General features: G+C 41.7%; 1 protein-coding gene across 50 annotated transcripts in view; it reads left to right on the forward strand.

The window, feature by feature from the left end:
- RBFOX1 (RNA binding fox-1 homolog 1) overlaps positions 1 to 12,905 on the forward strand; it is a 2,224,270-nt gene that overhangs the window by 2,199,567 nt on the left and 11,798 nt on the right. For 29 of the 50 annotated variants that reach the window (XM_067013738.1, XM_067013729.1, XM_067013728.1 and 26 more), the window contains one exon: positions 3,125 to 3,177. The exons of the other annotated variants lie outside the window; for them this stretch is intronic. In XM_067013738.1, coding sequence (XP_066869839.1) covers positions 3,125 to 3,177 — 53 coding nt within the window. The remainder of the gene's footprint in view (positions 1 to 3,124; positions 3,178 to 12,905) is intronic. 50 annotated transcript variants of the gene reach the window in all.

A 12,905-nucleotide genomic window follows, 5' to 3' on the forward strand; every position in this document is an offset into this window, starting at 1 on the left:
CCCACAGGAGTAGGGCTCGGCTTTATTGCTTTTAACCTCTCCCTATGAATCTAGGGACAGCCAAGGTGAGAACCATTTGGCTAGACAAGCGCTTCTCAGCGTTGGCTGCATTATACAGTCACCTGGAGGTCTTTAGAAACTACTGATGCCTGAGACCCACTTACAGAGCTGCCCATTTAACTGGTCACTAGGAATTTTAGAAGCACACCAGCTGTTGACCCTGTCCGGCCAAGGTTGAGAATGACTCAGCCAGACTTAATCATCAACAACTACTGCACAAACCAGTTTGCTGAAAATAAAGTCCAACTGCATTTGAAGTGAAGTCCTCAGGCCTGGGTTGACAGTGGAGAGCAGACTAGGATTAGCAAAAGGAGACAGGCCCTGTGCCAGGCTCCTTTCCCCTCTTGAGAGGTGACCCCCCTGTCCAGAGCACACCTGGGTTGCTCTGATCATTACGTTTTCCTGACAATTTGGGAACAGCAGACTTCTCTGCGAGGTCATTAATCTCGTTGATCATACCTCTCTCTGGTCATTTGGGGTAAATAATTTCACCCAGAGGGTCATATCATTTTATGGGCAGACTAAAAAACATGGTTTATCTTCAGTTTCAAGTGGAGAGAAACAGAATTGTATATAAAAGTGTCCTAACAGAGGAGACATAGGCACCACAATGAAACCTGCCCCTTATTCTACCCAAATTCCTCTGTTGGCCTGACATGTGGGGTATCTCTTACCAGGCTCTTATTTGCCAGGCATTTCCTGTTAATTGTACTTATAATCAACTGATGAAAGGGTAGTTTAGAGGGAGGGGTGATCACACAGGCTTACTCCATGGAATTAATGAGCTTTATAGGAATGCACTTTTCTAAGACGTTAGGGTAACCTTCCTTGGCTGTAGTGGGATTGCCTGTGTGGATTAAAAAATAGTCAGTACAGAATTGATACGTCCAATGGATTACTACTTTTTTACAAATATGTTTATACTCCTTTTTTTGGCACTGCTGCAGAGCCCATGGCATATTCTTTAAAATGTTGGTGGTAACTCTCTAAACTTTGACGTAGACGATTTGATAGTTGGAGGTAATCTGAGCCAACTCTTTTGAAGACAGTGAGTCATCAATGGGAGTAATCCCCTTTGTTTAGAAATTTGCCCAGGAATCAAGGACACTAAAAAAAGTCCAAATATATAGATTACAAAAACAAGAAGGAAATGGAGAAAGTGTAGCATTTTTTTTAAAGATTAAGTATATCTTGTCAAAAAGAAGAGTGCTATGAAGGACAGCCATCATAGTTTCTAAAAATCTGGTACAATTAAAGAAAAGGGTCTCATGGCTTTATAATCATACTTGTAGGCTGCATTTTTACAAGTTTTCCCTCTTCATCCAATCACCGTTTTTTAATCTGTGTTGGTTGTCTTCCATGGCTTTCCCCGAGTCTAGCACGCTGGACAGTTTCTTAGGGAAAATGCAGAAGAGAGACTCAAGGGAGAAGTGCATTTAGGGTTAGCGAGTATGGATGGGATCAGGCCACCTCACGAATGAGGCCCGCCTCGTAGATAAGCGAATGGCTATTCCAAAGAGCTTGCCCCTTAGATAAACCAGCTCACCGTTCTTGGTTATGGTAAGTTCTCCTTTTGATCGTGCTAGAAACAGAGGTCCTTCCAAAGTACTTGTTTGGTCCACAGGACAATATCATACATGTAATTTGAGCTGTCCGTGTCTTAGAGTCAGTCTTAGGTGAGCAAGTCAAAACAGATACTCAACCCAAACATCTTCATTTTCAGGGATACTAATTTTACTTCTCCTCAAACCTTGAAAAGTTGATGCCAGATAACGATGGGGCCCAAAAAGATAGCCAACATCCAGCAACACTAACTAACTTTCATTGTTTTAAGAGAGGTGATGAATGAACTTAGTTATGACTTTTGTTATGTGGACGAGAAACATAAAAAATGCTCTCCTTAGACCATGCATAATTTTGTTTAGATTTCATTGGTGTGGCAATGATGAGAATCTTTAGCTGAATGTTGAATTCTAGTGAGTTTTCAAATGGTAGCTCTATTTGTATTCCAGGGTGTGCCTCTTACAATAGTAAAACTTTCTTAAGATGTTTTAAGGGATGCTTAATCACTAGATACTTTTTGAAATGTTGGAACAAGACCAATCAAACCAAAATGCAAAAATGCATTTACCTGGGTTCCAGATGATTCCTATATGCACAGTAAAATCTAACAAATGAGAATTAGAAGCCTCAATACTCCTGCTTCTGAGGCATTTAAGAGCCTAGCCAGTCTCATTGGGACATTTTTGTAATCTGCCTGACACAGACGTTCTTATTTCTAGAGAAACAGACAGTACCCCTGAATTAGAACACATTACATTGTGGAAATGGTACAGTTGGAAACATCTTAAGAGAGTTTTGTCATCTTTCTGGATTTACTAAATCAAAGTGAAACAGCATTTTCCATTTCTATTTTCTTTTTAATACCACATCGTTAAAAATAATTTGGCAAGACAAGGCTTATTTCAATTGATGAGTTCTCTTACCTTCTTTATGTAGCAAGCCTCATTTGGTGAGGAAATTATTATCCATAACATGACACCATTTAACATACTCTTCAGAAATGACAACATTGCTTTTTCTTTCCTTTAAAAAATTTTTTTGGATATTATACTATAATAATAGAGTTTGGAATTTTATGATTTTCCTAGCTAGTTGCAGTATACTCTTTTTCTAATAGATAGTCTAATTTTGTTCCTTTTTTTTTTTTTAGTGTAGTCTCCTTTGAGCATTAGAAATCCATAGCAGCTCAGTTTGAAATGCCCTAGCCTTAGAAACGTACCCTGGCATGATGACATTTTAGCAACACATAATTAATATTTCAGTGTAACAGCTTATACATGGTCCATGTTCTGACATCATCATGATTTTGTTGAAGGGTTCCCCGCATGCCTGTTTCATGATCTTCCTAAACTCTCTAGGTCCAAGAGAGAGCAGCACATTTCCTTGCAACATCCAAACGCAGCACCCTTCCCTCCCCCTCATCTGAATACATCGAACCAATTGGCAGAGAGAGCATTTCCCCCTGAGCGAGCAGTATTGTGAATTTTATCTTCTCTTCCAGAAATCAGTTCGTCTTCGTTGCAGCAGATGAAATTTCTTGTAACACCTCTGCAGGTAACAAACATTGCTACTTCTTGATGCATCCATCCAAGTCCCAGTATCCTTTTTTTTTTTTTTTTTTTCTTTCACATGCTGCAGTCGGTCACGCTAGAAAGTTTAGTTTAAAAAAAAAAAAAAAAGAAAGAAAGTCATATCTTTGGAGTATAGCCGGAGCTTTTCGGCTCTGCTGTCTAAAAAGACAGTAGGCATTTTGCTAACTTGGATATTTTATTTCCAGTTTTAATAATACATGATCCAGAAAAGTAACACTGTATTGAATGAAGCCGCAATAAAATCTTATGGTATAATCTAATGGTGAAATACTAGACAGGAGAGATTTAGAGACACAGTCATGGGACTTCTATGTTTTTGGACGTATTATGACTGGGTTCACACAGATTTCTATGTGATTATTTGGGATCTTTATGGAATGACTGGTATATATTATAGGCCCTCAAAGAACGAATCTGTAAAGCTGGAGGCGTTGGGGAATATAATTATCTCTGTCTTATAAGAAGGGGATCTTTATTCCATTAGTTAAAGATCCTCTAGTTCTTTCTTTTAAAACATACTACAAGTAGCAGGACATGAGAGAGACAGAGTCTTCTGTTTTTGCAATCAGGGCATTGGCCAATGGAAATTGCACAGTTGCATGATGTGTCCATCAAAATAACACCTGTCTTTTTGCTTTGATGTGGTTCAGAACAGTTATGTTTGGACTTCCATTAGCATGGAATTACTTGATTAATTGTCAAGATAGGTGAGTGCCTTAACTAACGACACATTTTTTTTTTTTTTTTTTTTGCTTTGAAGCCTAAACTCTGACCAAAACAATGTCTAGGAGATCTTACCAATGTGTTGCTTTTAGTCTACAAGGGAGGATATGACAGCTCATTCTCATGTCATTGAGTGTGCCATGACCTTCAAAAACATACATTAAACGGAGCCTGACACATAAGACATTCATCTGTTACCAAGCACATGTGATCAATGGCGCGCGGTGAACAAAGGCGTGTTTGCTAACGCTTCACCCCCTGCTTACAGTCTTTGGAGAAAAAGAGAGAGATCAGGGAAGCATGGAGAACTAGGAACACGTCCCCAGCCCTCTCTGTTCTGTTTCACTGATGGTCGGACTCAATATTTTTAATGGGTTACAGTCTTCCCGTGGGAGTGCCTGAGGTATGCATGCTCATATTTTTAAGCACCAACCTACTCCTTTCTTGAAAACTCGGCTGTTTTCCGTCCAGCCTTTAGCCTCACGTATCTGTTTCTCCTTGTGAGAGGTGGTGCATTTACTAATGCCTAACAGTAGAGGATGGGGGGTTGCTTTGCTGGGGGTGGCAGGGGAACCTTCCTGGGATACGCGACATTTAATGTTTGAAGAAGCTATAGAGAATGAAGCATGCAACTAAAGGGGAAATCAGGGTGGGGAAGAAGGTTGGTTGAAAATGTTAATGAACATCCTTTGTGGCTATACTGGTGGTCCAGAGCCTCTGTCTTCCCTGTTAATCTGTATGCATGTTCCAGTGTGTCTTAGGTTCTATTTTGACATCATAGATCAAACATTGCGAAGTTACCGCCTAAGAGGTAGATATTGATTTTGCCCCGTGACTTAACAAACCCTGCCTTGTAATAAGCAAGTGATCCACACACAACATTTCGAAAAGAGGCTGCAGACAATGAAAGTTTGCCTGAGTCGAGAGAGTGTTTTCACCTACCTTGTCTAATTTAGGATGGCTGCTCTGTAAATTCTTAATGAATTGCTATTGATCAGATTTCAAATTGAGAGAGATATCCCTGTTGCTTTGATGGCCATATTAATAATATGTTGTATGCTTCATAAGGTTCAATTTGAACTCTGAATTTCAAATCAAGCATGAAAAAGGAGACACCCATATCAATCAATTGTGAATTACCTCCAGCCAGACCACCCCCCTCATAGAATGAAAATGAAAAGTCAGAACTGCGCAGTCAACAAAGGTTGTGACTCATGGTTTCAGTGAAGTCTTTCTTATTTCCCACATGCTGGAAAAAACCCAGGGCACCCACACCCTAAACAGCCCAGCTGTCTGGAGCTGGGCTCCAGTATACACAGCACTCCTTAGGGTGGGTCTAATTGAACCCTGGTGTCTCCTGGATTTCAGTATTTGACCCAAAAAGGCAACTTATCTCAATGGAAATGAGAAAAAGAGATCAACAAGATGCTTAAAGTCTGTTTGGAGGGCTTGATGGATTTGATACCTGAAATTCTTATAAAGAAGCGTTATTCTTATACAGCTGTCTATGAGGGCAGAGATGGCCGGACAGTTTTGTCTGTGGCTTGGGGCAGAGGTGGTGAGATACAAATCATCAAATAGGAGCAATGGAAGCCCTGAAGAATTTTTCTTTCAGTTCCCAAAGGAAAAGTGATTATTTTTACTTGGGTCTTTTGTAGATGCCAACACGTCGATTCTGCTTTGCTAGTCACATAGAAGAAACACGTCTCACTAGCATGTGTGGTTTATGAGACTGTATTTACGAGGGAATGTGTTTTCGTTGTCAGTGGCTCCAACTGCAATATTGGTTGTTTCATTCTGATTTTCTTTCCTGAAAGACGTGTTTATGTGGCTGTCTCATTCACCTTGAACACACCAAAGGCTTCTCATTCTGTAACATCAAGAAACTTTGATGAGTTGGATTCTGCAGGAGATGGTGAAAAGGGCGAGATGATTTTCCCTTCTCTTCGACCCGAGGTCTCCCTGCTGCTGTGATTCACTGGAGCTTTTCCAGTACTGGCTAGGGATTGTAGTTGGAGTAGAATGTGGGTCTTGTACAAGAGTGGAGGTTGAAAAGCACATGACTTATTTTGATAGAACAGCTGGAATTTCATTTCAGTTAATTCATATGTTTTGGGTCATCACCGTGTATCAGCAACTATTCTAGGCTTTGGGGACATAGCATTAAATAAGTTAAGAGAAGCCCTTCCTTCAAAGAGCCTCCATCCTTCAAAAAGCCTCCATCCTAGTGCAGACCAGACCCCAAACATACATGAGCATATAATATACTTGCATGTAAAGTTATACAATCGCTATAATGAATCAAAAAGCAAGGGTGGGGGTAGAAAGTAAGTTGCAATGCTACTTTTATATTCATTGATCAGAGGTGGCCTCTCTGAGAGGGTGACACTTGAGCCGGGATATGAATCAAGCCAGGGTGTGAGCCAGGTGAGTAATTGTGGAATTGAAAGCATTTCAGGCTGAAGCAGCAGCAAGTGCAAATGCCCTGTGGTTGAGGTATGCTTAAGGTGTTCAGGCACAGTGTGCCCAGAGCATGTGAGTAAAAGGGAGGATTTTAGAGATAATACCAGGAAGATAGCCAGGGGTCCAAACAAATTAGAACTTGGAGGCTACAGAAACCATTTGAGATTTTTTTTTTAAACATCCTTATTGGAGTATAATTGCTTTACCATGGTGTGTTAGTTTCTGCTTTACAACAAAGTGAATCAGTTATACATATACATATGTTCCCATATCTCTTCCCTCTTGTGTCTTCTCCCTCCCTCCCACCCTCCCTATCCCACCACTCTAGGTGGTCACAAAGCACTGAGCTGATCTCCCTGTGCTATGTGGCTGCTTCCCACTAGCTATCTATTTTACATTTGGTAGTGTATATATGTTCATGCCACTCTCTCACTTTGTCCCAGCTTACCCTTCCCCCTCCCCATATCCTCAAGTCCATGCTCTAGTAGGTCTGTGTTTTATTCCCATCCTACCCCTAGTCACTTCATGACATTTTTTTTTTTTAGATTCCATATATATGTGTTAGCATACAGTATTTGTTTTTCTTCTTCTGACTTACTTCACTCTGTATGACAGACTCCAGGTCCATCCACCTCACTACAAATAACTCAATTTCGTTTCTTTTTATGGCTGAGTAATATTCCATTGTATATATGTGCCACATCTTCTTTATCCATTCATCTGTTGACGGACACTTAGGTTGCTTCCATGTCCTGGTTATTGTAAATAGAGCTGCAATGAACATTTTGGTACATGACTCTTTTTAAATCATGGTTTTCTCAGGGTATATTCCCAGTAGTGGGATTGCTGGGTCGTATGGTAGTTCTATTTGTAGTTTTTTAAGGAACCTCCATACTGTTCTCCACACTGGCTGTATCAGTTTACATTCCCACCAGCAGTGCAAGAGGGTTCCCTTTTCTCCACACCCTCTCCAGCATTTATTGTTTCTAGAGTTTTTGATGATGGCCATTCTGACCAGCGTGAGATGATACCTCATTGTAGTTGTGATTTGCATTTCTCTAATGATTAATGATGTTGAGCATTCTTTCATGTGTTTGTTGGCAATCTGTATATCTTCTTTGGAGAAATGTCTATTTAGGTCTTCTGCCCATTTTTGGATTGGGTTGTTTGTTTTTTTGTTATTGAGCTGCATGAGCTGCTTGTATATTTTGGAGATTAATCCTTTGTCAGTTGCTTCACTTGCAACTATTTTCTCCCATTCTGAGGGTTGTCTTTGGTCTTGTTTATGGTTTCCTTTGCTGTGCAAAAGCTTTTAAGTTTCATTAGGTAACACCATACCATTTGAGATTTTAAGTGTGATAGGAAGGCTTTGGAGGGTCGGCTGTGGTTTGACTTACTTTTTTTAATGATGAGTTGGACTGCTTTGTGGATTTCAATATGGCAAGAGCAGAAGAAAGGGAGTCCCTTGGGGCAGCCCAGGGAGGTGTTACAGTGGCCTGGGTTAGGACAATGGCTGTAGATGAGCTGAGAAGTGGTTCCTTGGCTGTATTTTGACAAGAGAACACACAGGATATGCTGGCCGATTAGAAACTCGCAAGGACCAGTTTGTGTTAAATGGCCATACCATCTGTCTTGTTCCCAGGGTGTATTGGTCATTTCCCTGGAGAGCTAAGGCTTTTCGTTAGCAGGGAAAGCAAGCCTTTCATCCCTGCAGTAACTGTCCCTCATATGGGCTTTACTGAATTCCCCAGGGCGTAGTCATAACTTGCTGTCATTTATTGAGCAAATTCTGTGTACTTACAAGTATGATAAATTATATACAGTATATACATATATACACATGCATGTATGTATATATGTATGTATGTATGTATACATACATGCTTATATAATGTATGACAGTAGCTCAGTGAGGTGGAGGTTACTATCATCCTTGCTTTGCAAATTAGAAAAGAACAAAACGCTCAGGCCCAGAGAGATTTGGTAACTTGGCCATGGTCACACAGGAGTCTATCTGGTCCCACTGCTTTTTCCCTGAGACCACACTGCCCCCAATTACTCCTTTCATCTTGACCTTGGAACAATGACCTTCGCCTCCAGATGGAATTCTCCTGCATTCTTCGGCTGTGCTATCTTATTGCTCCTGGAAACCTAGTATTTGTGAGTTGGGGAGTGGGCATCATTGTTAAAATCTGGAGGGACCCCAAGGGAACTAAACGATTCTCTAAACAGTTGTTCCAGTAGGAGTTTGTTTGACTTGGCCCGTCTCCTTCATGCAGCTCGTGTGTGCTGAGCACTTGACATTCTGGGCCTGGGTCTGGGGGCAGAACAGAGTGGTGAAGGGAGAATTCTGCATATCCAGGGAGACAGAGGGTCACACAAGCCAAGGGTGTTCTAGTGCTATTCTCCAAAATTCCCTCCTTTGCTGAAAATCAGTGGCGAAAAATCAACAGATAACCCATGCCCTGAAAACGACCAGACACTTTGACTTCATTGTTCTGGCGCTGCCCCTGGCCCAAGGGAGCGTGTGTACATTTGTGTGTCTCTGGGGGGCAGGTGAGGCTGGGTCTCCGTCCAGCAGCCAGTCTCACCCTTCCACCATGGCAGGTACCATCGTGGCGATGGGAAGCCAGCCTGCAGAGAGACTCCCAGTCCCTTATGACTACTGGATACAGAAGCCTGGGCCATGGAAACACATCTGCAAATGCTGTTGAAACCAGTCCCCATAAGATGGGTTGCTATACACTTTTATTAGAGGCATTGTTTGGCAAGTTCAGGGGCACAGTGGGGGGGTGTCACCAGCCCCCTCCATCTCTTTATCCCCCCCAACCTGCACACGCACACACTTGCACACCCATACAGTCGTACTAAGACTTCAGATAATAGTCAGACGAAATTTCCAAATTGGCCATTCCTCTCATTGATCCTTCAGCAAATTTCATCTAATGGTCTCCCTTCCATTTCGGTGATTTGATTATTCGGCAAAGTTGTCATGCAGCAAATCCATTGGTAGTTAATTGGTGTGTTTCCAATAAAATGTGATTGATGTGTGTTCTAATAGGGGAAGCACAGAGTGATAAGGGAACATATAGGCAAAGGAACTTAGTAAAAATAATCATAGCATTTATTGAGCTCTTACTGTGCACTAGGCATAGTTCAAAGCTTGTTACATGCAATAATTATACTTTCTAAAAATGAAATGTCTTTGTCAGTTTACTTATGAACGTTAAAGATATCCAGAGAGCTCTGAATTAGCCTGAGTAAGGGAGGGCTAATCAGGGCAGAATTTTTTAAAAATATAGAATAGTGGTTATCACATGTCAGAGTGGGTAACGACCACCTGCAGAATTTATTACAAATGCATAAACAACAAGGTCCTACTGTGCAGCACAGAGAACACTATTCAATATCCTATGATAAACCATAATGGGAAAGAATATAAAAAAAGAATATTTAAAAACAAATATATATATATATATATATATAATAGGTAACTGAATCACTTTGCTGTACAGCAAAAATAAATACAACATTGTAAATCAACTATACTTCAATAAAAAATATTGAAACTGAAAAAAAAAACAAAAACAAATGCTGAATCCACTCCATCCTCCCCTCTGCCTGCCCCAGACATTCTGATTCCTAGATCTGGAGAGGGAGCCTGACAATCTGCATTCTTACGAGTTCCCCCCAGGCCATTCTAATAGAGTAGGCCTCAGCTCACACTCTAGGAAACATGGAGCTGATCAATCAGGAATCTTCTGTCTTTCAGTGGGTGTGGAGAACATTCAGTAGGTTTTTCTGGAGTCCTACTCTGCAACATGGTGGCCGATTACCATGTGGCCATGGAGCCCTTGGAATGTGGCTGGCCCAGGTACACACTAGATTTCAAAAACCTAGTACAAACACGAGTGTAAGGTATTTTTACTCATCATCTTTCTGTTGATGACACGTTGAAATGATACTGTTTTTAATCTGTCGGGTCAAATTAAAATATAAAATAATTAATGGCACCTGTTTTCTTTTTACTTTTTTTTTTTTTAATGTGGCTACTAGGAAACTTACAGTGTCCTCTGTGGCTCGCGTTTGTGGCTCTTGTTATATTTCTATGGACGGTAACGTTCCAGAGCCATGTTTTCATTCATTTTGCTCAAATGAATATTGAAAGAGTGTGTGTGCCCCAAGAACTGGTCTCTTAGAGACCACCTGGAATTAAAATATTGTGACAGGTAACCTGGACATTGGTAGTATGTCTTGACTTTATGTTTTAATTTTGCCTCTGACTGTGTGTGTGTGTGTGGGGGGGGTGTGCTCTAGAAGGACATCCCTGGGGTACAGGGCCCAGAATCTATCTCCTTCTCATCCTGTTAGTTAACCTCTTAAAATCTTTGATCTGCTTACATGGGACATGGAGGTGCTGGTACACAGGGCTTCAAAAGGACCACTCAGTTTGGGGGTAGTTCTGACACATATATCCCAGGGGCTTTACTGGAGGGACCTCACATAGAATAGAGAGAGGGCAGGAGCTGCAATCCTCTCAATAATCTTAACAACATCAATAACTGATGCTTGTTTGGGTTCTGAGTAACTGGTGACCCTCAACCCTCATTTCAACCTCACTACAGCCTTATACAGCCAGTCTGCACCATCATTATCTCCATTCATGGACAGAGAAACTGGCTCAGAGAGGAGAGAAACATTCTGAGGTTACAGCAGGGCAAGTGCACAAGCAGAATTTGATTCTAGGAATTCTGACCCTGAGGAATTCTTAGCTGCTCTGCAGCCTTGCTTCTCTGCAAGCGTCCTGGAGATCTCACCGGGGATACAAACACAGAATGTTCATTGTGGTCCCCCAGGGATTAAACCGCAGCTGGGGTGTCATGTTGATTTCAAAGCATGATGGGAGATTTTGGTAGAGCTGTAGTCAGGACACATAGAAGGTGAAACAGACGTTCTAAAAGGAGGGTGGCCTTGGCCTTGGCATTAAAGAGAGCGTGGCCATGGGTCTTTTGTTGGAGACATTCTGGAGTGCAGGAACTGTGTAACCAACAGCAGGACTTATTGTGTCCTCTCGACTCCCAGACAGAGGCTGGTACTCTGCTCCAATGAATCCAGAATAAGGGTTCTTACCTCAAACCTGTGCTGTTTGCATTCATAAAGGGAAGAGGTTGTGAATTGTATTGAGAAGGCATAGCAAGGATGGTGCCATCTGATTTGTCATGGATATGATCTGCTTCTCATAGCTTGTACAGCTTTTGGATATATATGCCATGCCTACTTATATCCACATGGTTCAGATGCGGGACAGGCATCCGTGTACAACAGCAAACTCTGTGGCTTCCCATCTAGAAGCCAAAGAGCCCAGAAGAGGCTTTCCCTCCTACTTCTGAGGAGAAGAATCATGAGACTGAAAAAGGTGATTTACAAAGATAATCATTTCAAATCCAAGCTAAGGAAGCAAGCAGCAGGAGAATTCAGAAATGTCAGAGTCGGGTTGGGGTAACTCCCTGCGGTTCATCATGGAGAATTTCTTCTATTTCTACCCTGTCTTTCTTAGAGGTTTTGAGTTATGGGACTGTTTCCATCCCTCTGACTAATATATCTTGGGAAGCTTTTAGACTAAAGCCTGGTCACCCCCGTGGTCTACAGTTGTATAAGCCATTGCCTAGATTAGACTCAGAGAAAGCTACTGTAGTGATAGAGGAATATTCCTTAGTGAGTGCCTTCACTAAGAGTAAATGAGCAGCTGAGGTCATGACCACAGGAGAGGAAAGGGTAGCATTTCCTAGCTAAACCATCGCTCTCCAAATAGCAGACTGTGAGAACCATAGGGCCATGGTGTAGGACCCTGTTTGTACAGTGTGTGGGAGGCGTGTGGAGTGAAATTCCCAAACACCTTCCAGACTCTATCTTAGATATTATTAGGAGGGCACTGTGGCCCCAGTGGCATTGCAGAGACTGGAAGGGTGCATTCTGAGCCCTAGTGAGGTATCCTGTTTTGAATGCATACTCGGTAGCGTTTCCCCTTGTGGTGGGGACGCGAACCTTTGCACCTTTGTGCTGCATTGAGGCTGTCTAGGAGACCTACACCACACTGGGAACCTCATCTGAGGACTGAGCCTATTTTATTCATCTTTCTGCCTCACAGGGATTCCCTCCAGCTATCTGTGGGACAGGAGGCATGGGGAGGTGATGCTAAAGTAAGAATAAAAGGTCCCAGGGGCATAAAGACTCTGAATTAAAATATATAGAGTGAACTCTATGGAGTGAAGTTAATTACAGTGTTCTTCCGACGTCCCTATAAGAAAATCACTTGATTGTTAAAACCCTGGGGTAGGGTACCAACATGGCCCTATCATATTTCTTTCACATCCAGCTAGTTTTAGAAGATGTTAATAATAAGTAGTATTTACATTTCTCAGTAGAGTTGACAAAGCACTTTAACAAACACGGGCTCATGTTTCCCATCCAACAGGCAGCTCACTTATTCATCTGACTCCAGCA

The sequence above is a fragment of the Kogia breviceps genome, chromosome 14 (genome assembly GCF_026419965.1).
Source record: "Kogia breviceps isolate mKogBre1 chromosome 14, mKogBre1 haplotype 1, whole genome shotgun sequence".
Classification (NCBI taxonomy): Eukaryota; Metazoa; Chordata; class Mammalia; order Artiodactyla; family Physeteridae; genus Kogia; species Kogia breviceps.